The sequence below is a fragment of the Artibeus jamaicensis genome, unplaced genomic scaffold, assembly GCF_021234435.1.
Source record: "Artibeus jamaicensis isolate MK-2021 breed Jamaican fruit bat unplaced genomic scaffold, CSHL_Jam_final contig_859, whole genome shotgun sequence".
Lineage (NCBI taxonomy): Eukaryota > Metazoa > Chordata > Mammalia > Chiroptera > Phyllostomidae > Artibeus > Artibeus jamaicensis.
This window is the reverse complement of record NW_026521989.1, coordinates 2,980,215-3,005,869: the sequence shown is the minus strand read 5'-3', so window position 1 is coordinate 3,005,869 and position 25,655 is coordinate 2,980,215. Positions and strand designations below refer to the sequence as shown.

General features: G+C 56.9%; 2 protein-coding genes across 3 annotated transcripts in view; both read right to left on the bottom strand.

Annotated features, from left to right (window-relative positions):
- The window catches only part of DHRSX (dehydrogenase/reductase X-linked), a 61,342-nt gene extending 37,050 nt beyond the window's left edge, over nt 1–24,292 (bottom strand). The window contains exons 1-3 of the mRNA XM_037140457.2: nt 24,114–24,292; nt 13,004–13,111; nt 10,495–10,563 (exon numbers count right to left, since the gene is read on the bottom strand). Of these exons, the coding sequence (XP_036996352.2) occupies nt 10,495–10,563; nt 13,004–13,111; nt 24,114–24,222 (286 nt within the window). The 5' untranslated portion in view covers nt 24,223–24,292. The remainder of the gene's footprint in view (nt 1–10,494; nt 10,564–13,003; nt 13,112–24,113) is intronic.
- On the bottom strand, nt 16,597–24,203 carry ZBED1 (zinc finger BED-type containing 1). 2 transcript variants are annotated; one of them, XM_037140441.2, is made up of 2 exons: nt 24,114–24,203; nt 16,597–19,211 (listed from the first exon to the last, which is right to left on the bottom strand). In XM_037140441.2, exon 2 carries the CDS (start codon nt 19,149–19,151, stop codon nt 17,049–17,051), a length of 2,103 nt encoding a protein of 700 aa, XP_036996336.2. In that variant the 5' UTR covers nt 19,152–19,211; nt 24,114–24,203; the 3' UTR covers nt 16,597–17,048. The 2 variants fall into 2 exon arrangements, with proteins under 2 accessions (XP_036996336.2, XP_036996345.2); XM_037140450.2 differs by having other exon boundaries at nt 16,597–19,208.
- Nucleotides 24,293–25,655: the final 1,363 nt, after the last annotated feature.

Below are 25,655 nucleotides of genomic sequence, written 5' to 3'. Positions count from 1 at the left end.
GGCTGCGCCCCTTCCAGGGAGATAAACTTTGTCTCCTTAGTGGCTTATGGTCCCAAGGTCTCTCACTCAGCCTTAGCCATGGGGGGGGGGGGTTACAGCTTCTGAAACCAGGCAGGGCAGTCCCAGCAGGCACTCTGGGCCCTTTGCACTTCCGACGCCATCCATCCTTGGCCCTGGTTTGCACAGTGCAGGGGGTGGCGGGGGAACCGAGTCAGCCCAGCCCCCACAGAGCTGACTGCGAGGTTTGGGAAGAAGGATGCCCATGACCCACTTCTGGCCTGAGCGTGGCCATTTCAGACACAGGCAGACATTGCCCTTGTGTGGGAAAAGGCCACCTCGTCGGAGATCAACGGGTCTGCACCCTGGCGACAATGAAGCTGCCCACACCCAGCCCCCGCCCTCCCTGCACCCCATCCTTCAGCAGACAGACAGACAGACAGACGCCATCGCTTTAGGGAGTTGGCATCTTGTGGCTGCATCATTTGGGGTTGGGAAAACAGAGCAGAAAACATGTGTCTTTTTTTCTGGACTAGAACAGATGAAGAACCGTTCAACCATGCCAAAACCGTATTTCAAGTTTCTCCCGCTGACCTCAGGTCTATAGTCCCTTTTTCACGTAATACCCAAATAACGGCAGACGAGCCCACCGGTGTGGGAAACGCCCTAGCTCGCACGCACACGCACCATCGGAAACTAACCGAGCAACGTGCGGAGACGCAATACCCGCGCTGAAGAGGTGCCCATGGCGTTCCTACATCACCTCCCGCCTCTATCTCACCTCGCCAGTCTCCCACAGAGAAAAATCTGCAGGCCCACCGACCCGCAAGGAGATGCTACCGGACGAAGAAGGTGCCTTGTGTTGGCGAGATGCGAGCCCGTGTCCCGTCTTCAAGAAGGTTTTCGGTAAACGCACTGTGGTTTTTTTTAACCTGTTTGTGTATTTGTGGGCACTTGGGGTGTTTGCAGATCTCGGCAATTGTGAAGGAGGCTGCTAGGAACAGAGGGATACTTCTGGTCTTCCCTTTTTGTGTTTCATAGAGTTTATAGGATGTATTCCCAGAAGTGGAATCGCTGGGTCATTAGGCAGTCAGAGGGGAGGGTTTGGGGGGCCGGGTGTGCAGGGTGAAGGGCGCAAGCTCCGCGGACGAAAGGGGTTTTGGGTGGAATGTGACTTAGACAGGACGAGCCGGGCAGGGAGTGAGTGACAGGAAGATGTTCTCTGTCCCGGCAGCCCTCCTGCCCGGCCCGGGTGACCGCCCACCACCCTCCCAAATACCAACATCTGGTTGTGTTTAAAAATAACCGGACGGTTCCCAAAACAGCCCACACTACCTGCGCAGCTCTGGAGGTGCTGACCGGGCAGAAGCCGGCCGACTGCGGGTCCCGGAAAGCCCAGGTGACTTCCAAGGGAGTCTTGTGAGGGCACAGAGCCCATGTATCCAGGTGAGACGCAGGGCCCCCCGGCCAGGTGAGCTTGCTGGTCGGCAGCAGGTCAACTCAGAGAACACAGAGCCCAGAAGGACGGTATCAGTGGGAAGTTTTGTAAAATACAGGGTCGGGTCGAAGGAACGCCTGTGTGCATGTGGTTGGTACGGTCATCATAAGGGGGTAATAATTTCTAGTTTCGATTTGAGCATTTCACCCTAAAAGGTCCTAGGGTGCTCTTGAGGGAAATAGTGCTATGTTAAACAATCATACACTTATGACTTTGTGATAAAGGAGTGTGTAATAAAAAAGGGGTGTTATCCAATCCCAAAGAACCTATGCACCCCAATGTTCATAGCAGCACGATTTACAATAGCCAAGAGTTGGAAGCAACCTAAGTGCCCAATAGTAAATGAATGGATCAAAAAATTGTGGTACATATACACAATGGAATTCTATGCTGCAGAGAGAAAGAAGGAGCTACTACCATTTGCAACAGCATGGATGGAACTGGAGAGCATGATGCTGAGTGAAATAGGCCAGGTGTTGAAAGACAAATACCATATGATCTCACCTTTAACAGGAAGCTAAACAACAAAACAATCAAGCAAGCAGAATAAAAACAAAGACACTGAAATAGAGAACAAGGGGGACAGTGACCAGAGGGGAGAGGGGAGGAAATTTCAGGGGGAAAAGGGGAAGGATTTACAGGAACTAGTATAAAGGACACATGGACAAGAACTAAGGGGGGTGGAAATGGGAGGGAGGTGGGGAGCATGGGGGGGGGGGGGCTGGGATGAAAGTGGAAGACAGAAAACTACTTGAAAAAATAATTAAATAGTTTGAAATTAAAAAAAAGGGGGGTGTTATTGGTGCCAGACCCTGCCTATGATGTCTGTACATCCGAAAGTCATACTGAATAATATTAAAGGTCAACTGTCACTGAAAAAAACTTAGAAATGTATCAGGAAAACGCCCCAAAGGAGCAAATAGTGAGAATGCCCAAAGAAAAAGGTTGTCGGGCGCATTTTGTGTCTGACTTGTTAGCCTAACGCTCTCTGGGTCCGTCCCCGTGGCCACCAACGGCCAGATTCCGCTCTGTGTTTTCATAGATTGGGAGCTGTATCAACGTACAGTGCACCCGAAATGAACGGAACATTGCATGACAGCTACAGTGAGATAAAAAGAACAGACACGAACAGTGTGTTCCTCACCCCGAGTGGGGGGGAAAACCACGAAGCCCATTTCTCCTGCAGAAAAGCCGGCTCGTTCGTGACGCCCCTTCCTTCCTCTCGCGGTGTGTGTTTCTCTGGAAACCCCTGTGAGTCCCCCCACTTCTTCCTTCCGCGGGCAGGGACACTCCTCAACTGTTGTGTTATTTTGTTTGCTTTCTGCGTTTGCTAGTTTGCTATTTCATTGGGGCCCAGGGAGAACCAACCTGCAACCTCCGTGGGTCTTTTGTTAAAAAAAAAACGACTCCACAGGATATAAAATGTTGCTCTCTGTGATTTTTACTCACTCGCCCAGGTTCGTCATGTTTTTGTGGAAACAGAAACAAAAAGGGCAAATTTCCCTGGGGTGTGTTTTCTTGAAGAGACGGCTCCTCCCACAACCTCTCTCTGCCGCCTCCGACTCAGACAGAAAGAAGGAATGACCGGTCACACGGCGTGGGGCTTAGCAAAGCCTGATTTCTGCCGGTCCCCACACAGGCTGAATGCAGCCATTGTGCCTGAGGCATTGTGACCGCAGGTGTGTGTGGGCCTGTGTGCGTCCCTTGTCACAAAGGAGAGCAGAAAAGAGAATAGTCAGAGGGGAAGAAAAAGCAAGTCAGCGTTCTCGGCCAGGCCCCTGTCCGTCACTGACAGAGGATGACGTCTTTATTACCATCAGGCAGAAAGGGTCTGACTCCCGTCCTGGCCTGCGGCACAGTGGGTTAGAGTGTTGTCCCGATACGCCAAGGTTGTGGGTTCGATCCCCGGTCAGGGCACGTACGAGAAGCTACCCCCGATGGATCAGGAAGTGGAACCACCAAAATGAGTGTTTCTTCCTCTCTCTCTCCTGTTACAAAACTAGAAAGCCTCTGGCCTCCTATGTCCAGATCAAGAGCCTGCAAGTCCACCTCGATGGCAGCCCCCGTGAGACTTTACCTGGAAACAGCTGGGATGAGGAAAGGATCTGAGAGAAGGTCGTTCTGGGTCAGGGTGGCTATGTGTCCGGTGTCCTAAGAAGGGACAGAAGAGGAGACGCAGACAAGGAGGAGAAGCCACGTGGAGATGGAGGCAGAGACGGGAGGGACACGGCCACCAGCCTGGGGACGCCTGGAGTCCCAGGAGCTGGAAGAGGCGGGAAGGCCCCTCCCTGGAGCCTGTGGAGGGAGCGCAGCCCTGGGACTCCTGGACCTCAGACGCCTGGTCTCCAGGATGAAGAGATGACCCATTTTGCTTGGTTAAGTCCCCCAGTTATGGACACGCCTCTGTGGCAGCACCAGGTCCCTGATGCAGGGAAAGTAAACACCAACTCGGTGTCCAGCATGCCCCTTCCCCCTGGCCTGGTGCAACACTGTGAGTCTGTCACTCCTTGTGGCGTTCTCGGCCTGGGCGTAGGTTAGCAACACGTCACAACCTAGAGCTCTCCATGGTCAAAGGCACCACACACACAGACACTGTCCCAGCCCCACCAGACGGACCTGGCGTCAGACCAGGGAAGAAGAAAGAAAACCGAAGATGGAAAACAGTACGTTACAACTGCGGGAATATCACCAGAGGCTGTGGACACTTGCTCCCCTGGTCGGAAAACAATAGAGGTCCCCATGCCCATGACAGACACCGGCCTCTGGGCAGGTCGCAGACAACGAATGAGTCCTGGGTGCAGATGAAGGGACGGAGAATCCACCTCAGTTCTGCTGCCGTGGTATCTACATTGTCCGCTGGGAAATCATCTCACACAGGTCAACGGCACGAGCGGAGATGACGTGAAATTGCCTCCATGGAGACCATTTTCATTCCCTCAGAGCTCCTTTCTCTGATTAAATCAGCAGTCTGTGGGCTGGGCAGGGGGAGATTTTGTAGTGCGTGGCTGTTCTGTGGAAGGCTTTTGACCTTCTGAGTGACTGTACCCACGAGAGGTAGGACGTCTTCCCGGGGTGGTTAACAGGAAGGTGAACACAGGCAGGCAAGATGGAGAGAGAGCCCTGTTTTGCAGAGACCCCATGGGCTGTGGCTGCACCCTGTGCTCCCCATAAATCGGCTATGGGGATTGTGGCCCTAATGAACCCGGAGGACTATTTGCAGAATAAAAGCCAGCAGACCAATGGTGAGGGTAATTCACTGGCTGAGCACCCTGGCACTCCATCCAGCGGGGCACCCTGGCATCTAACACCAAAGGTCTGTCCTTGCCCTTGGTTTTGAAAGCCTGGGTCAGTGTCCTTCTGGACGACCGGGTAGAGAACTGGGAGGCAGTGCTCTGTTCTCCGGGTACCAGGGGACGTGGGGAATCAGCCATGAGTGAACACATAGAGCTTCTATCTGTGCTTCCGGTGCAGAATCTCAAACACTTGCTCCAGGTTTCCAGCTATTATCTGGAGCGTTCCGTGGGTGCTTTGGCAGGTGCACGCCAGGTCCGCAGCTGGAAACAAGAACTCTGTGTGTGTGCGAGGCAGAGTCAGTGATGTTTTCTACCTTCTCGAAGCTTCCGGCAACCTCGGCTCAAGGTCCCATCCTCAAACTCAGCCAGGTTGCAAAGATTTTTTCCCCCTGCCTAACACTTTCTATTGCAAGTGGAATTCATATTGATTCAGATTTCAATAAAACAGCTCACAAGAGAAAGAAAGGCAGAGAGACAGAGAGACAGAGAACCCTCCACTACCCTGGAATCCCTTTATAATGTCTATACCGTCCCTTTATTCCTGGACACAATGAAGAGCAAACTGACCCTCTCTGATTGGCATTTCCCTGGAGAACAAGTCCTACCCCACCACCCAGGTGTCCACAGGCAAATATTACCTCAGACGCAATTGATTTCATGGCGCGAGGGCTACGGCAATGAGTATTTTATAACACGTAAGTTCCAGCCACAAGAATCGATAGAGATGGGATTCCTAGCCAGCTCTGAGATAAGCGAAGGGGAGTTTCTTATTTGTTATTGCCCCGGGAGGCGGCACTTCATCAGTACAATGCATTGCCAGTGAACGTGGGGACTGTGAGCTCACAGGACGTGTGCTTGATACACAAGGAAGCCCGAAAAGTGACAAAGGCTGTATGCAGTAGATAGAACTTCTTACCAGAAACCCCCTGACCAGGGGCAGAGGTACGGTAAGACAGCTCACTGGGAAGGCCTGCGAGCTCCTTTCTGGGAGAGTCAGAAAAGCGCTGCGTTTTACGGGTGAGTTAATGTCACAACGGTTCAGCTCGACAGAGAGGAGAGTTAAAAATTAAGGAAGTTCCATATCCAACGACAGACAGACAGCACAGATGAGCTTCTCCCAACGTGCAAGGTGACGATGATCGGAAATTAAATATGAGGCCAACACAGGGCACGGGGACGCGCCAGAATGAAAGCGTCTCTCTGGTAGCAGAGCAGAGAAACCACCATAGTGGCACGGACGTGACTGGGACGTTCGTGCCCGAGGATGGCTGGGTCTCCCCAGGGGCCCATGAACGCCTCTGGGTGTCACCTCCGAATGTCTGTGATTTTGTGTCATTGGGCACTACGGTAAAGAAGACCATCACTATCACCTTCATCACCACCCTGAAGTCTTCAACTCATATCCACAGGCAGTGAATGAATGGGTGGGGCCATGTTTCGATAAAACTTTATTGACAAAAACAAGTGGAGGGCCAGGTTTCTCACAGGGCGTGTGCAATGTGCAGACTCCTGGTCTGTATTAGGCTTGGAGGTTTGGAAAATGTATTTAGAAACTCTATCACGGTGAGAGCCCTGACTTTTACTACTTAAGCATGTTGCTGCCCATCTGGGTGTGATGTCTGATTTATTTGCATCTATTTGGAAAACTGCTTTAAAAACGATGTTTTAGCTATTTATTTTTAGGGAGCGGGAGGGTGACAGAAAGAGAGGGAGAGAAACATCCATGTGTGGTTGCCTCTCAAGCGCCCCCTAGTGGGGACCTGGCCTGCAACCCAGGCCTGTGCCCTGACTGGGAATCGAACTGGTGACCCTTTGATTTGCAGGCCAGTGCTCCATCCACTGAGCCACACCAGCCAGGACAAATAATTCCTTTTTTTTAAAAATGAGACATTCTGGTTATCAAATATATTAGCCCAGAATCAAGAAACAATTCCTTTTTGCCCCCAAATAAATCACATTTTTATTATATGATACTTCCTTTTCCTTGTTCCAAGGCACACAAATTGGTTCCTGCTTTTTAAAAAAGTCCGATGGCAGATAAATAACTGTTTCGTGATTTATTATTCTTCCTTTTTAAAAAAAAAAGAAATTATTATTGATTTTCCTTGTGGCTTTTCTGTTCTTTCCACTCAGTGTCTTTTTTCTGCATAATATTATTACTGTTTTAGCCTACATCCTAATTTTCACGTCCTTCCCCTGGGTGCTTATTCGGCCATAATTTTTCCCCATTTCTTATTAATTCAAGAACGTAGAACAATAGAAAATTGTCTTCATATTTTCGCTGTATTCCACAGGTGGTGGCTTACTCTGTTTCGACTCTTTATAAACAATTTTGTTTCTGGCCATCAATCCTGTCAGCCTCCACGTGGTAAAACGGCAGCTTTTGAAAAATTAATGTGAGTGTGGGCATGTGGAAATTCCACTTTAACCAGGAAAATGTATTATGAAAAGGCGGCTCCTTTGGCCTATCAGAGAAGGCAGAACAGGACAGAGGGGGCACCACGGGGACAGGACTGGTGTCGTCCCAGCATCTGTGGCGGTGACAATCTTTAGGGTGACACAGGAGACTGACCCCTACCTACAGAGTCATTGTTGATGCCATTCACAGGGCCATCAGTGTGGGCCGAGGACCTCCCCCCATGGGAAGAAATGTGTGGTAAAATACAGCATCTGTCCCCAAAGCATTTTCTGTCATTCTCCCCTGAAACTCTGTCCCCAACACACACCAGCTGCCCACCGCCACAGGGCTCCCTCCGTCTACCCTGTGTCTCCGTGAATTTGGCTCCTCTGGGGACCTCACGTACGTGGGATCACAGAGCGTCTGCCCCTTTGTGACCGGCTTCATCCACGGAGCATTAGGCCTGTAAGACGCATCCGCATTGGAGCGTGTGGCAGAAATTCCTCTTTTTCATGGCCGAATAATATTCCCTTGTACAGAGGGAGCGTGTTTTAGTCACCCGCTTACCCACTAATGATATATTTTGGAGGGTACCCATTGACTCAGGAGAGCATATCTCGGTCCTCCTTAAACTCTGCTCAAACGAACTCAACTTCTTACCCAAGATGCGACCATGGGCACCCTCACTCCCCGAGATGATGACACGCATGCATGTGAATTCCCAGTCATGGAAAAGGGTGCAGGGCCCTGGCCCGAGGGCTCGCTGCCTTGAGAAAGGAGCATTCACTCGCCCTGAGAGAGCCGGTGTCCACAGGGGACTGTCCTTCCTGTTCTGGGCAGGTCGGGTCAGGGCCAAGCCTGCACCCTGAGGGGACTCAATTTGGGGGAACAGATGGTAAAGGGACTCTCCTGGGAATCTCACCCAGGACCACAGACAGGTCCTGGGAACCACCTGTCTGCAGGCATTTGGGGTTCTGGAGTGTGAAAAACACAGGAAATCGCTCCAAATTCCCCCTGGCCACCGCTTCATCAATGACGCCTTTACCCAGTGACAATTAATCATCCCTCAGTCCCGGCCGGGTTGCTCGGTGGGTTAGAGCATTGCCCCAGTCGATACACCGAGGTCGTGGGTTCGATCCCTGCTCAGGGCACATACAAGAATGAACCGGTGAATGCGTGAATTCAAGACATGGACGTCTCTCTCACATCAATAAATGAAAGAATTAAAACTGACAGGTGAACACAGAGGGGTGTGTGGGATAACGGGAGGGTCCGTCACAGCCGGACCTCACAGGGTGACATGCAGCCGGCAGCGGGCACACACGTGCCGGTCACGCGTGTGCTGCACATAGGGCCTGTGGCGGGGTGGACGCCACCCGGTGAGCGGGCATCGGCGTGGCCTCCCAGGTGCTGTCCTGCCTGCGCCCGGGACTGGGACAGCGGCCAGGCGCGCGGACATCTCACTGGCTGACAAAGCCCCTCCCCCCTCCCCGCCCCCCCCCCCCCGCACATCCTTCCTTATCTGTCACCCTGTGCAGACTGCACGCCTCAGCCACCTTCCTGGTGATTAACTTGTACAACGGCCCACGTGGGCGGGAAGGAGAAATGTCCCTGTGGGGCCCGATCTGCACTGGGGAGGGCGTGGTCCCCGCCACTCACAGGAAAGGGCGGCCTCAGCTCAACCCTGTGGCTGTCACATGGGCACACTCGGTGCTCTGACCCTGACCCCAACCTCTGACCTCCAAGCTCGGACCCTGACCCCAACCTCTGACCTCCAAGCTCTAACCCTGACCCTGACCTGAACCTCTGACCTCCAAGCTCCGACCCTGACACTAACCTTGACCTGACCTTGAGTCTAAAGCTCACCCTGTCCGTCAACTTAACAGGGACCCTGACTGTAACCCTGATCCTAACCTTAACCCTGACCGCGATCCTGACCCTAAATCCTAACCTCTAATCCTAACCCTGCACCAAACCTTGACCCCGTGTTCCAAGCTTTCGCTCTGACTCTACCCCTGACTGAACATCCAGCCGTAACTCTAAGTCCCAACCCTGACCTCTGTCCCTACCCTGGACCCTGACGCTCCCCGTAAACTGCCACCCTGACCCCCAGTTTCCTTGGCAGCAATGGAGGTGCTGGACTGTGTGAGAAGGGAAGACTTTGTCCTGAAACTGTCCTCCGCCCACAGAAGCCCACCGACTGTTCCACTCTGCTGGTGGACACGCTGACTCAGGAGCATTTAAAGTCCCGCGGGGAGGGGCTCTGCCCCTCGAGAGATGAGCTCTCAAACCAGGACGAGGCGTGGGGGGGCCTTCTGTGCGTGTGACAGCGTGAAGGGGCCCGTCTGAGCGGGGCCGCAGATGTAAACACGTACGGCCTTACTCCTGCCTGTGGTTCGGGGCACACGGGATTCAGTTACACGGAGTGTGTGTGTGTGTGTGTGTGTGAAAGTGTGTGGAATTGAAGGCCACCCCCCGGCCCGGGGCCCACTCCTGGGTCCTGTGGGAGTGACCACGGTCCCATGGACCCAGACCTCCCGACGTTTCCACTCATTCCGCGTGTGGTGAGCACCAGCCATGGGTCCCCCGCTTGGAACACTGGTGCCACAGACCCTACGGTCACCCGGCTGTGTCGGGTCCTGTCCCGGCGCCCCGTGTCCCCTCCCACACCACGCTGAGCCTGAGACCGGGGACCTCCACCACGCCCTTCGGACGCCCTCATCTGAGAAGCAGTAACACCAACACGGAACCGACCCCACCCAGGACGCACAGCCAGCCTCCCGCCCGGAAGGGTCTGTCCTTTCCACAAACTCAGTGGCCGTGACCAGGGGGACCGGGCATCGTCGCCTCCCTCCGCCGGCCCTGGCGGCCCCCCCCCCAGAACAGAAACCCTGACCAAGACGTGACCTTTGATGCACCACTTACCCCTGAAGCCTGACTTTCAACACGCAGAGCGGAAACGAGCCACCGAGTCACTCCTAGAACATGCTTCCCCCCTGAAAACAGGAGCCATCGTCCCGTCTTTGTGAACAGCAGGAAACTTTTTACATGGCCCCACGCGGCCCCACAGACCTTTGCTCCGGCCTGGGCAGGTGGCCGGCACCAGCATGTCCTGCTGGAGCAATCTTTCAGCGATTGTCCTTGCTTTTATTCATTCACAGTTTGTAAAACCGCATGCAAAACATCCCCCCGGGAACAGGGCAAGCAGCCCACCAAGGCCCCGTCCACTCCAGCCTCCCGGGGGTCGGCCCCGGGGGCGACCCCGCCGTCTGAAAACCAGGAAGCGCAGCCACGGATGATGGGGTTACCTTTGTCATTCAGTGTCTCCTCCTTTATGCTCCGGACAGCGCCTTCTGCTTTGGCTGTGTCATTTCCAGCTGCAAGGAGAAGGACATTTACCGTGAGCGGGCGGGTCCCCTGGACTTGGGCCAGCGTGCCAGAGATGGCCTCTGGAACCTTCCGGTCTCGCCGGCCTGCCCGTTGGACGCATGTGTGCCCAGGGCACGGGGACCTTTCAAGGACAGTGGGACGCACGCCAGCACGGACGCCGGGCTACAAAAGCACTTGCTGGCAGCGTGAGGGGGCACACGCACCTTCCCCCTCACGGGTGGCCTGCGCTGTGACCACAGTTGTCTCCTGACCGTGTGGCGGGAAGTGGCCGTGAATCAAACTGCCATGAGAAATGAAGAGTTGTCCCTGCCAGCCTCTGTGGGATTACCGGCTCAGAGTCACAGACAGCAGGGACGATGGCACTGCTGATCGGAGAGAATGGGGGATCGGAACTGCGCCCCACCCGAGAGGCTGAGCAGGAGCAATAGCAGCTCAGTGTGCTGGGGGGGAGGCAGACAGTGGTGGGGGCAGGTGAGGGTGCAGGGCTCCCTCTCAATTTAAGTCAAAAAATAAGACACATTTGGTGCCGACAGCCAAGGAATGGGATGTCCAAGGGCATCACCTAAATGAGGTTGTAACAGCCACGGCTCTGTCCTGGTGGCCGTGGGCGGCACATGCTTGCTCCCCTGTGTTCACACCACTATCTTTTAAAAAAAAATCCTCATCTGAGAATATACGCACTGATTTGAGAGAGAGAGAGAAGAACATCGATGTTAGAGGAAAACTTGGATTGGCTGTCTCTCGTAGGCACCCTGACTGGGAATCGAACCCACCACCTCTTGGTGCAGGGGACAAGGCTCCAACCCTGTAGCCACCTGGCCAGGGCGACAATAGACATTTTCATACCAGGCGTCACTGGCCAAAGATGTCTCGAAACCAAGTTTATGATCATCACACCTCCGAAACATACCCTTACTAAGTTTACCACTACGCCATGTAAGTGTTTGTACAAAATTTGACGCGTATGATTACATGGCTACTCGGTGGTTTTCTTGTGTATTTTTCATATCTGCATTTCAGCGTCATTGGTTTATAAGGTTACGGGTTTTCGTTTGCTGCTCTGGGTATCACGTAACACCGAGGACCAGACCAGGGAAAATCCAGCTGTGGACGGAGCCAGGGAGGGCCGGACGCACGGGCGTGTGAGTCCTCACCCCGGGCGTCCCATCTGACCGGTCACCGTCCTCCAGGACATGGTGTCGGGGAAAGAAAGGGGAGAATGAGAAATGAGAAAGAACGGCAGTGAGAGCCGTTCTGAACACGGAACACCTAGTCTACAGGGTTCCCATAAAAACCGTCACCGCAAAAGGCCGTAGTTCAATGCCGACCAGGTGCACAGAGGATTTAATCCAACTCGGGTCTTTCCCAAAGCTCATCTCCACATCCCCCTCTTCCCCACCAGATGAACAATTCCACCCCCGACTAACCGGGACTATGAACAACAGCAAAAGGGGTTTGTCTGAAGGGTTTTTACGAGCCCTGGCTGGTGTAGCTCAGTGGACTGAGCACAGGCCTACAAACTAAGGGATTGCTGGTTCGATTCCCAGTCAGGGCACATGCCTGGGTTGCAGGCCAGGTCCTAGCAGGGGGTGCATGAGAGGCAACCATATATTGATATTTCTCTCCCTCTCTCCTTCCCTTTCCCTCTAAAGATAAATGAATAAAATTTTTTTAAAAAGAGGAGTTACAGACCAAGATAAGCTATTGGAGATTTTTGAAAAGAGGAATGGAACATACAGTGTCTGTAAGGCATAGCTACAGAAGAAGCTGCTATTCTAAAAATATGTTCTGATTCGGATGTGAGCTGAACTGTGCCCCCCAAAATTCACAGGTTGGAGCCCTGATCCCCAGGACCTCAGGATGGGAGTGCATTTGTAAATGAACTTTATAAAGAGGTGACTTAGGTAAAATGGGGTCACTAGGGTGGCCCTGATCCCACAGGCCTGGGGTCCTTGTCAGAAGAGGAGATGGGGACACAGACACACCCAGAGGGACGCCTGTGTGAGGACCCAGGGGGACGACAGCCGTCCACATGCCCAGGAGAGAGGCCTCGGGGGGAGCCAGCCCTGCCCACCCCTGGGTCTCAGCCTCCAGCCTCCAGGACGGGGAGGAAGAGATGTCTGTTCTTTGCGCCTCTTTGTCTGGGGTCGCTTGTTATGTTGGCTCTGGCAAAGTAACTCAGCTTTATTGCGCTTTTTTTTCCCCCTAGTGAATCACACAAGAGAAAAAAAAAAAAGCATGATCCACATGACCACAGAACCAATATCCTTTTCCAAAAGAGGGCCCTGTTTTCTGTCTCTGTTCTTGAACACGACTGCTCCCGCTCCTGTTCTGTCTCTGAGCAGACCAGGAGCTGCCGCCGTGCACGGGCCCGCGCCCGCCTGCCCCCCCCCACCAGCCGCCACGGACAAGCACGGAAACCATCACCTAGGACCACACGCATGCCCAGCCGTGCCAGCCGCCTGCTGGTAGCGTAGCCGATGCCTTCCGTGCCCCCGGTCACTATGGCAACCCGGCCGGCTTGGTGGGGAAAGGCTGCAAAAAGAGAAAAAGAAAAATCAAAGTGAGGTTCAGGAGCCGAGGGTTGGGCTCCCACGACAGGCTGCGATCTTTGGGGTTCCTCTCGTGTCGCCACCCACAGAATACCAAGCAGGAGCCCTGCGTGGTCTCAGCTGGAGGAAGACCCCTGAGCAACGCTGCTGCTGGCCTCCCCTCCCCTCCCCGGCCACCTCCACCGATGTCTCTGGAGGAATGTGCTAGAATATGCTGTGCACAGAGGTTGGAAAAACATAATGTCCCAGCCCTGGGGGAGACTCCTGGGTGCACCATCCCGGGAAGCACCGGGAGTATATATATCGTATGCGTTTGTGTGTCAGAGGAAAGTTTTATTATTACGCAAGTATTGTTCATGTAGGAGAAAGAAGTTGGTTCTGTACTGGTCCCAGGACACCCAGGGCCGGGGGGGGGGGGCGGCAGTGGCTTCCATCGGGAGACAGAGGGGACCCGGAAGCATGACGAGGGCAGGAGCGTCCCCTGGAGATTCTGCAGGAAGGAGTGGGCTGGTCGGCTCCCAGCCGTCGGGTGCCTGCCTCTGTCTCTGGGGACCGCCCCACCCCAGGAACTCCAGCCTGCGGTGAAAGTAGCAACGGCAAACTCGTACATATATGTTTGCACACCTACACACGCCCCTGGAGAGAGATTCAATGAGATCCATACCTTGTCGTCCTCATCGGAAGAGACTTTCCACGTAAAAAAAAAAGGTCAAACAATGAGAATACTAGCATCTCCCAAATTAAGAAAACCCTTCCTCATTGTAAGTCAACCTGGAGAGAACTAGACAAGTTTTACTAATCACTTTTTTTTTTTTAACTTGGTAAGGAAAGAACAACATATGGAAAAGGAAGTGATCCGTTGGGAGGAAGTTTGCAACTCCTGGTGGAGTCAAAGGGCTAGTTCCCTCATATGGAAAGAGTTCTTGAAAATCAACAACAAGAAGCAAATGCCCTACCAAGCAGAAGGGGGAAGAGAACCCTGGGCAGGCAGTTCCGTTGGTAGGAGTGTTGTCTCATCCACCGAAAGGGCTGTGGGTTCGATTCCCAGTCGGGGCACGTACAGCAGACAACCGATCGATGCTTCTCTCACCTCGTTATTTCTCTGCCTTTGTCCCTCTAAAATCAATCAATGTATCCATACGTGAGGGTCAAAAAAATTCAGTCTATTAAAAAGAGAAGAAAATGTGTCCAAGGTTCTTTCTCGGGGATGGATAATTTCATAGCAAAGATGACTTTTCTAGGGAACAGGCATAAGCTCTGGAGGAAAAATTCTACCCCTCTGACCACACAAAAAAAAAAGTTTAATTCTGCAGAGCCAAAATCGCCACAAATAACACAGGTCACAGACAAAAGGCCGGCGACATGACACAGGGCCCATTGTTTTGTATAGAAAGAGCTCTCGGAAAAATAATCAGAGGGGAGTTCACAAACCCCAAACACAGACAACGAAAAGGAAAAAGGCATTCGGAGATTCTGCATAAAATACAGACTCAGAAGAGGATGTCAGAACTCAGCCATAATGAAAGAACGTAGGAATAAAGTTCGTAGCTTCATCCGTGAACGAGAACAGTTCGTGCTCCCCAGAATGGGTTTGTCCCCCAAAACATTAGATGCTTGCACACGTGACGAATTCTCCACCGAGACGGTATGTCCCCAGCCGACGAGGGGGCCACGGCTGTTTCCCCAGAGCTGCGTAAACGGCCTCAACAACTAATGCCCCCGACGCACGGCTGAGGGTTTGCAAACACGTAAAAGACACTGCAGCTGTTTATCGGAGCAGCATCGTCAGCTCAGGGGAGACGCTTACAGGTACTATTTGAAAGGGGCTGCCCGACCCTGGTGCAGCAATGACCTGGACGAAGCCACGAGGAATTTGGAGAGCACGTTCGGAAAGGGCTCCGTGGTGTGGGCTCCGATTTATGGGGCCTGGTTGACATGAGGAAGTCGGACTGACAGAGAGGGTATCTGTCAGTGGTTGGCGGGCTGATGTGTGGGGTGTAGCTGCAGACAGGCCACCAGGGGCTCCTGCTGGGGGCAGGGCTGCTCTGTGCCCTGACGGGGACGGGGAATTCAGTCACCTCCATGAGTAGCACAGAGCTAGAGACACACAGATTCAGGGAGACCCAGGGAGCTTTAGTATCAGTCTCTTCCCCTAGCGGAGGGACCACAGGTGTGCAAGTTATCAGAGAACTGGCGAGGCTTCTCCACCGTCCTCCTCACGTACAATCCCGTGGGGTTCTACAAGTATCTCGAGGGAGGAACGCTTCCAAGTGTTACCTAGAAAAACCAATGAAGTCTAAGCTGCTGCCGTATACTAGAGCCTGCTTAATAAAAAACACACAAAACAAAAAGCTGAAGCCCTGGCCAGCATGACTCCATTGGTTGGAGCATCACCCCGGAGAACCAAAAGGTTGCAGGTTTGATCCGGGGTTGGGGCATGTGCCTAGGTTTTGAGTTTGGTCCCCGGTCAGGGCCTAGATGGGAGGCAATCAACCGATGTTTCTCTCTCTCAAATCAATATATTGCTTAACAGATTTAAAAAGGAAGACACACGCATTTTTATTCCGAGTGACTGGAAGCCAAGCCTTTTCTAAAAGGGGGCTGTTTGTGTTTCTAGAAGGACAGCCACCAGGGAGGTGGGAGCTGGGTCTTGGGGTTGGTTTTTCCCGCCCAGGAGCAGAGAGAGGACAAGTCCCAAAGCCCTTGGCACTGGTCCCAGCCGGATGCCCTTTTTCCCGGGAATGCTCAGAGCTGAGGGTCTTCGATTAGCCGCGGTCACCGTCCCTCAAGGCGCACGCACGGCTTAAACCACGCCCTTCCACGCCTGGCTTTGTGAACCAGCACGCAGCTGGTGACAGAAAGAGGCACCTCTGCTCTCTGTAAGCCCCAGGGCGTCGCCGCCGGCCACTAAGGCAGAGAAATTTCCTCCCGCCAGCTCCGGGATGTGGTTGGGGCACCTGAGCAGGGCACTGCGGGTCGCTGAGATGGGTCACGTCCACACGGCTTACCTTGTCAGGTGCCATCTGAATACGCACCCGGAAGGAAAGACAGGCCTCCACTCTTCAAACGAACAACAACAAAAAGTAATTAAAAGTGATCGTAAGTGGTGGACTAAACAACCCTCAAAGATAAAAGTATCCGTGGAGATCATTTAAAATCGATTGTGTCCGGGGTGTGTCGTTGAAAAGGGAGAATTCAAAGGCCCTTCCCGTCATCAAAATGTTGACCAGGCCGCGGGCATCCGAGGTTTCCCCCTATTGAAAAGCAGAGCTCGGTGCAAGGGGGCTGTTTCTCATCTCCGAGAAAAGCGATTCTGGGGAAAAACGGACCTTTTAAGCAGCAGACGCAAAAATAGCCGCGGGCCCAAAGCACCCAAACCCTTCCGAGGACCGAGTCAATAACCAAGGGCACTCTTCCGGGGGACGGGCAAGGCTCACGAATGGCAGAAAAGACAAGAATACACGGATCGCCAGTTTTCTGGTGTTTAATATGCGCTTCCATGGCGCGGTCACTTCGAACAGCTGTTACCCCACAACAAACACCAGTGCGCATTTGGTTCCAGACTCTGGTGAATCTGAGAGGCAGGGTTCGGATTTGCGCACGCGTGTTCCCCGCGGAAGGAGCGCCGGGGCGCCCCACACGGTGCTGGGGCCTCGGAGGGATGGGTTCATTCTCCTCTGCCGGTAGTTGTGACTTTCAGCTGTGGGAATCACAGATCACAGAGTCCCTCGTCCTGTCCTCAGTGAGGGCGGGGACGCATGCTGGTTATGGAAGCGGATGTCCCTTCTTCTACTGGGATGCGACTGGTGCCGTCTTCCAGCCCTCCCCAGTCTCGGCTTTGTTTTTGTGGTTTGTCTGTGCGCACGGCCAAGCACCCCGCCCCTATACCGCTTTCCTGAGCCGCCCCCCTTCCACCCCCGCTACGCGAATCCGCCCTCCCGGACCCCGAAGAAGCCGCTGTGCACCGCATCCCCGAACGTGAAGGCCTGCTCCTGGTCCAGCCCCCAGTCCCCCTCGCCCTCGCCCTCCGGCTCCGGCTCCGCCCCTGCGCGGCTGTTCTCGTACAGAAACACCTGCTCGTCCACGTGCGCCGGCGCCAGGCGGTTCCTCTTGGCGCTGACCACGCTGGCCGCGGCGCCGAAGAGGCGCTCGGGCGGGGCGCACGTGGCCGCCACACACCAGTACTTGCGCAGAACCTTGGGGAGCACCGGGAACAGCGCCAGGCGGTCCGACCACCAGCGCAGCGGGTCCTCGCCCAGCCCCAGCACCTTCTGGGACTTGAAGTTGCTCAGCTCCTCCAGCAGCTGCGCGTGCACCTCCTCCTGGTCCTCCACGCCGCCCGTGGGGCAGAAGATCTCCGCCAGCATGCTGTTGATGACGCTGGTGGGCGGCGGCGGTGTGGACGGCAGCCCCGGCTTCTTGGCGGGCGGCTCCTCCGCCTGCCCGAAGGCCTTGTCATCGGCCGCCGCCGCCGCCGCCGCGGGCGCGCCGTCCTTGCCCTTGTCCAGGAGGCCCTTGGCTTCCTCCAGCACCCGGTTCTCCACCTGCTGCCGCTCAAAGGCGGACAGGAAGGGCAGCTTCTTGTAGCGCGGGTCCAGGAAGGTGGCCACGTTGAGGAACATGTCGATCTCGGGCGTCTCCTGGTAGGTCTCAGCCAGCGCCTTGGCGATGACCTCCTTGGCCATGCTGGTCTCTTTGGAGTCCGTCTCCTTGACCGTGAGCGTGGTGCTGAGCAGCATGTGCAGCAGCGGTTTGACCATGCTGACCGTGGGGTGCCGGGACGCGCTCAGCATGTCCGCCACCTGCTTGAAGGGCTGCAGCAGCCCCACGAGGCCCTCGATGGCCGCCCACTCGGCGGCCTCCAGCATGAGGTGGTGGTTGTTGCTGTCCTCCACCAGGACGCCCGCGATGACGAACTGCTGCTCCAGCAGGCGCTGCAGCATGGCCAGCGTGCTGCCCCACCAGGACACGCGGTCGCTGACCAGCATGCAGGGCGCCCGGCGCTGCAGCTTCTGCTTCTCCTGCAGCATGAACCTGGCCACCGGGGACTGCTGGAAGTAGTCCACCAGCCGGCGGCAGCGCGCCAGCAGCCCGCCCAGCTTGGGCAGCTGCAAGGCCTGCCGGATGCCGGCGTCGAAGCTGTGGCCCAGGCAGGGCATCTGCACCGCGATGTCCAGCAGCGAGCAGGCCTTGGCCACGTCCTTGCCGCCGTCCGTGGTGGCCCCGGACACCTTGGCGCTGATGCCCCACTCGATGAACGTCTCGTACAGGACCCGCGTGATGGTCTCCGCCGCGTTCTCGTCGGGCACCTCGAACGTCTTCAGGCACCGGGAGCCCGGGGACAGGCCGTGGGGGGCCCCTCCGCCGAGGAAGTGGGCAGCCAGCGTGACGTACGTCCGGTTCTGGTTGTGGCTTCGCCACACGTCGGTGGACAGGCCGCACCAGGGCGCGTCGGCCAGCTCCTTGCGCACTGCCTCGCGCACGGCGCCGTACTTCTCGGGGATGGCCTTGGCGCAGAAGAACTTCCTGCTGGGCAGCTCGTACCAGGGGTCCGCCGTCTTCAGCAGCAGGCGGAAGGTGGGCTCGTCCACGATGGAGGCCGGGTACAGCCCCTCACAGATGAGGCCGAGCACGGCGGCCGTCAGCTCCTGCTGCCTCTTGGCCTCGTGGCTGAGGCCGGCCTTGGCGGCGGCCAGCGGGTCCTGTGCCGCCAGCTGCGACGCCTCGGGCTTCAGCTTGGAGAAGGCGGTGGCGAAGGCCTCACGCATCTGCTCGGTGTTGCTCTTGACGAACTCGCAGAACTCCTCGGGGTGGTTCTTCTCCAGGTGGTACGACAGGTTGGAGGTGTTCCCGGAGTAGGCGATCTGCGCCATGCAGATGCGGCAGTAAATCTTCTTCCACTGCAGGATGCACCCCTCCGCGTTGGTGTCGAAGCCGAAGTACTTCCACACCTTGCTCTTGGCGCGCGGGTGGGCCACCAGCTTGAGGTCCGGCGGGCAGCTGTCGGGGCTCTTCCCCTCCATCGTCCAGGCCCGGGGGAGGAGGGGCTGAGCGGGGGCGCGCCTCTCACGCGTGGCCACCTGCTGAGAAGCAGCGACACAAACAGAACGTGAGAAGGGACCCAGGCACGTGGGCGGAGAGCAGGCAGGCGCCCCAGCGGCTGCGCTTTCGGAAACAGGGCCCGCGGGCTGCGTGGGCTGCCTTTCCTTGGCGCGAGGCTTTGGCGAAGCAAAGGGGAGAGTCCGGCGCACGGGCGCGGGCTTCCGTCTGGGTCGCTGGCAACATGCGGTTCTTTGAACGTCTTTGCGCGCCTTACGCGTCTTGCGTCATCTCTGCCGTGAGCGCTCCTACAAGGTCCACGGACCACGCACCAGGCAGGCGGGGCGTTTCTGTGCAAAGCGCGTTCACTTGAGCCTCCCTGATCAAGAACACCCACCCCCACGCGCCGTCTGGTTGTCATTCATAACGTGAGTGACGCACGCTGTGTGAGGCTGCCCCGATGCAAAAAAAAAAGAAAAGAAAAGAAAAAACAAAAACGAGATCCCAGGTCGTCAACTTGGCTCAAGACGCAGTAACATTCTTTTTTAATTTCATTTATTTATTTGTAGAGAGAGGGGAAGGGAGGGAGAAAGAGGGAGAGAAACATCCATGGGTGGTTGCCTCTTGCGCGCCCCCTACTGGGGTCCTGGCCCGCGACCCAGGCAAGTGTCCTGACTGGGAATGGAACTGGGGACCCTTCGGGTGTCAGGCCGGTGCTCAGTCCACAGAGCCACACCAGCCAGGGCTGATTCTTTACAAATGTGCCGTTTGGATAGGATGGCTGAGCCAAGTGGGACGGGAATGGATTTCTCCGGTCTGGGATGTCTCAAAACGCCCAGGGCGGGCAGTGTCCTCCGAGCTCAGAAACTGCCCTATGAGCCAGGCCCCGGGGTCCCCTCCGAGCCCACACCCCTAACCCTTTGATTCCCCCCCTCGGGGCAGGGACACCTCAAAGGGCAGCCGGGTTTGGGTACACGGTGCACGTTCTGTGTGTAACCTTCCCACCCCCTGTCGTCAAATAACAAGCCGCACCAACCAGCTGTTCCTAACTGCTGGGGGCCTGTTCAGAGCCAAACACTGGTGAGCACTGGGGTCGTGGCGAGGGGCGGGAACCAGAGCCTGTCCCAAAATTCCAGTCCTCAGACAACCTGGGAACAGGGCCTTTGCAGGTGGGAGGAGGGAAGGATCTGAGAGGAGGTCGTCCTGGGTCAGGGTGGCCCTGGGTCCAGTGACAGTGGCCTGAGAAGGGACAGAAGAGGAGACCAGACCCAGAGGAGAAGCCACGTGGAGACGGAGGCAGAGTCTGGAGGGACTCCTGGAGCCCCAGGATCCGGAAGGGGGGGAAGGCCCCTCCCTGGAGCCCGTGGAGGGAGCGCAGTCCTAAGACCCCTGGACCTCAGTCGCCTGGTCTCCAGGACGGGGGAGGGTGACTGTGTGTGGTCTCCTGGCACGACCGCCCCACCAAGATGAGGCGAGGCCCAGCACCACCGTTTTATCACCATCGGGCGCAAAGTGTCCTCCACAGCGGCGTCCCACCCGAGCCTTCCCACATGCTGGTCCTAGCGTGTCCGTGGGCCTGGCCCCGAAGGCCACCCATAGAGGTCCTGCCTTGTGTCACGGCCATGCGAGCACCTGCGTTGTCCCTGTTCCGTGGGAGCAGAACAAACCAACAGCCGAACAGAGCTGATGACTCGGGGCGGAGGCGCCCCAGGACAGACCCCGGCTCCCCCGACCTTTCTCTTCTCGTAGGAGAGCACGGTCACTTTGCATCTGGAAATGTTATGTTACTGGTGATGACGACCTGCGTGTGCCCTGTGGCTGTGAGCTGCGATAACAGTTTCAGGTACTCTGAACGGAGTTTGAAATGGCCACGTTTCATTCCCAATCCTGAGAGGTCTCAAAAATTAAAGCCACGCGGGCAAAAAGATCTTTGTGGGTGGGGAGTGGGGTCCTGAGATCGTAACGTTGGAAAACTCACCTCCCTGCACCCAGAGGCCACACCTGCTCACAGGTACACAAAACCAACAAGAATTAATGTTCTCTTTGTAGGTTTTTCAAACCCTGTACTTGGAGAAGCAGGGTCTCTGCCAACAGCATTGTCAGTGGGCCGGCCGGCATATTATGGGCTGGAACACGCCGCTTCCCAGCCCGGCACGCAGACTCAGTTCCCCTACTCACAAAAGGACGTTTAAGGAAAAGCCTAGGCCGAGGGTGAACCCGAGGGGGACACGCGTCTCGCCCCATGTGTCTCCTCGTCGACTCTCACGCCTGCCTCAGAGACATGGAATTTGTCACAGACACTCTTTGTCCCTCGCACACTCCGACGATGCCCCACAGGTTTGGGGTCAGTGTTCGAATGCCCGTGTCCGCTTTGCACACGGAAGCCAGCGACTCCATCTCGCCTTCAAAAGATGGGGCTGCTGCTTATGAAAATAAAGCGGAAAAAGGATGCAGCCTGACCCCAGCCCAGACCTGGGGAAGGAGACACCTTCCCAGGAGTTCTTGACGGACATTCTATATTGTTCATGCCATATTTCCGTCAAGACAGGGCTGCCTTGGAGAAGCACTTTGTGGTGATGTCGGTTCCACAAAACACGTTGCGAGAACAGCGGGCAACGGGCAGCCATGGCGCCGGCATCTGCTTCCCACGGTCTAAGGGGACTGGTGCATCACGCCCGCCTTTATCCGACTTCTATTTTGGACTGCTGAGAAAAGAGCCCCAAAAAGGCAGCGAGGCCTCTTGGGTCGGCTCCAAGGGCAGAGCAAAGTGCAATGTCTCCTCCGCCGCCCGCGCAGATTAGGCCAGAAAGAGGTGAAAGGACCCACAGGAGATGCCCCGTGGCGGCCAGCCACCCACTGAGCACCAGAAGAGCTGCCCCCTCGTCCAGGGTCTAAGATTATGTTGAAGCCCGAGACAGGCCCAGGCTTGTCCTGGATGAGCGAGTGACACTCCTGTGTATCTAAAATGACTCTTTCTGGCCTGCAGATATGGAGTCCCTTTGCCAGACTTCGGCTGATCTTTTAACGCTTTATGTATATGTATTTTTAAAGCAACATGGCCAAAGAACACCAAAGCCCTCCATATCTGCATGCCCCCCCCCCCACGTGGTCAAAATAAGCTGACCGGCGGGTGGTCCCAGGGTCCAAATTTAAATTCCATTCTCAGTGCGACTGTCTGCTTTCTGTGGACACAGGACAGGCTGGCGGGCAGGTGAGCATGGCCCACATAGAGCTCCCGCCGTGCCCCGCGCTCCGGGGAGCCTTTCCACAGCGACCCACAGTTCACAGGTGAGTCCAGATTAAAAAGGGACAGTGCAAGGTGTCCCTAGAGACAAGAGCATGTTGGGGACCAGCAGGGAAGGAGTTTGGAGGGGGAAAATTGGATTAAAGGGGTGACATTTATGCTCAAAGGCACAAACTAACTTTTAGGGGGGCACACACAAGAGAGCAGACACGTGATCAATATGATCATAGTGTACCTGGGAAATTTATGTGAGGGACCAAGGTCACCTCAGTAAAAACCACGGTGATTTTCAAAGATGAGGCATGTCCACCTTCCATTCCCCAGGCCTTGGGGAGAGGCTGGAGGCTGGCTTCTTCCTACCCTTTCAGTTGGAATCTCACTGACCCAGTTTAAAAACAGGGACAGCCAGGGCCTGGCAAAACCCACGGCTTTGCCCCTGTCCCAGTAAACGTGTCTGCCTGGGGGCGCTGGGGAACCGGGTGGACTGTACCGTATTTTATCGTGTATAATGCGCACCCACGTGTTGGGGCCCAGGCTTTCGGGGGTGGGGGGTGGGGGTGGGGGAAAACCCTTTCGTTGTCATTTTGTAATTCAGTTTTTTTATGGACTTCTGTTTAGAAACAAAACTGGTGATCGTACGGCAGGGCAGTATTTTGCCCATGGATATCATTCCGGTATCAGGACTCCCCGTGTATAACGCAAATCCTTCGTTCCCCCTCAAAAAATGTGAGCGGGAACAGTGCGCGCCATCTGCGGCCCGATAGGAGATTTCCCTCCCTTCAGAGCGGCTTTTGGCGAGGGGGGTGGGGCAGTATTTTCACAACCCGACACGCCCCTGGCCTTGCTTCACCTCCATCCTTTGGGGCATTCTCTCCAGAAGCCAGCAGGCACTCAGGGGCTAAGGCAAAGGGGAACGAGAACGCTGTCCCCAAGCCAGGTAGGACAAGGAGCAGATTAGCTGCCAAGCCACAGGGCGTAATTCCCATTCCAGACTGTGCGTCCGAAAACCAGTTGTTTTTCCCCTCAAAGTAGTATGTGCAGGAGCTGACAGGACCACTCCCGGCCCACCAGCGCACCCGTGGACGCACCAGGCTTCTGGGTCTTAGCTCCTAGCCGTGCTGTGAATGGCCCGTTCAGGGCGCCGGCCCACAGGCGGGAGGGAGGTCCCCAGGCCCTTCAGCGGCCTGGACCCGAAGTTGCCCGGTGCGGGGCGGCCCCGTGCGTCTCTAACCACAGAGAAACAAAGTTGCCGCTGAACGGAAGTGCCCTCCCTCGCAGACCTCCACGGGCTCCCCGGCGCCGCAGAAGCCAGTGCCGCGGCCCACGCCTGCCAGCCCCGTCCTACCTGACCCGGGCCCGGGCGGGGGCGCGGCCACGGCGCGAGCCCCCTGCAGGCGGAAGAGCCGCCTGAGGTCTGGGATCCCGGGACCCCGGGCTACTACCCAGAGGAGGGGCCTTCCCAGGGTGAGACCGCGGCCCAGGGCGCGCGGGGGCGGGGCGGAGGAACGGAGCGCACGACCCCCGCCCGGGCGCCCAGCCCCTCCTTCCCGGCGCGCCCCAGAGTCAAGGTCACGCGGGGCCGGGAGCGCGCCCCAGCCCGGTGTCGCCGCGGTCGCCAAAGTACCCCCTGTCCCCGCCAGGCCCGCCCTGTGCTGCCCGCCCGGGAATCCGCGCGCCCGGCTCGCGCGTGTCCGCCGCTGACCTGGCTCCGAGAAGCCCCCGAGGCAGCGGCGCAGCAGCTGCGCCAGGATCACCGCTGTGCCCATCGCGTAGACGCGCAGGGCCTCCCGCGCCGCAGACAAAGGCGACATGGCTGCTCCGCCACCGCTTCCGCGACGCCGGCCCAGGACTCGGCTGCACGGATAGACCCGAGGACAGCGCAGGCCCGCCCCGCCGGGCACCGCCCCCGCCCCGCCCCGCGCCCGCCCCGCCCCGCCCCTCCCCCCCCCTCCGGAAAAGTGACCCAGCCGCCTGTCCCCTGCCAGGAACCCACACACCCACACAGACCGTACCCCCACCCTGATCTCGGCCCCCCACCCAGATCCTCACCCGGCTGCCGGGACCCTCACTTGGACCCCTATGGGGGACCAGAGAACCACCCCCACGGGGGCGCCCACGGGGACCCCTACAGGGTCCTGGAACCACACACCCGTCCAGGTCAGGTAATGACCCCGACTGCACGTGTCCCCACCTTCCTGCCTGGACCCCCACCACACCCGTGCTGGGGACCACCAGCTCCATCCAGCCCGCCAAGCAGGCCCCACCCAGAGCCCCACCGGGACACCTGGCGGACCCCCAGGGAGCCCCCGAGCCTGCTACCTGCAGCCCCCACAAGGACCTCCACCCAGCCCCCCCCCCCAATTCTAACGCCCACTGGACCGCAGGCGAGCACCCTTCATGCACACCGAGCCGGGCTCACCCCCAGTCCCTGCCAAGACCCAGGACCGAGGACCCCCAGGCCCTCTGCCGCCGCTAGAAGCCAGGACACCCTCCTCCATGACCCTTCAGGACCCTAACTCCCACCTGCGACCCCCACTAAGAAGTGACCCCCGCCTGGCCTGCCTGGGGCTGAAACCCTAGCGCAGCTCTAGGGGGCGCTGCGGAGCACGCAGGCTGCGAGCACTGGGGCGGCCTGGACCGGGCTCCCAGGGGGAACTAAGACGCTAGGGTGCACCCCCGTGGGGTACCCCCAGGCCGGCGGAGGACACGCCCTTCTGGCCTTGCAACCCTGCGGCCTACAGACGAGAAAACTGAGGCCAGGCTGCGCTCCCATAATTCCCCGCTCTGCTTGGCCAGGTACGCCCAGGTGGGTCCGGCAAAGAGCGTTAGGGGGCGTCACAGTCACCCTGAAGGGCTTCCCACAAGAGGCCCCCGCGTGGGAGATGGGAAGTCGTCGCCCACGGCGTCAGAACTGGAACCGGGTGTCCACCATGGAGCGCCAGGGCTGGCCCCTGTCCGGACCCCCGTGCCCCTTCCCCAGGGGACCGGTGGAACTTCAGGTGTGTTCTAAGGAAAGGCTCCCAGGCCCCCGGAGGTGAGGCGCGGAGGGTGAGCAATGCCAGGTCACCTCTAGGGGGGCCCCCAGTGCCCTCCTCTTTTCTTCCTGCCCCCAAGTCGGCCAAGTGTCTTTGCATGTGGGGTTTCCGGAGCCGAGAACCGGGGGCTGAGACCTGAGGGCCCCACCGGGTAGTTGGAGCAATGGTTGCGGACCCCCAGCAGCGGCCAGAAAGACCCCGTATAGTCT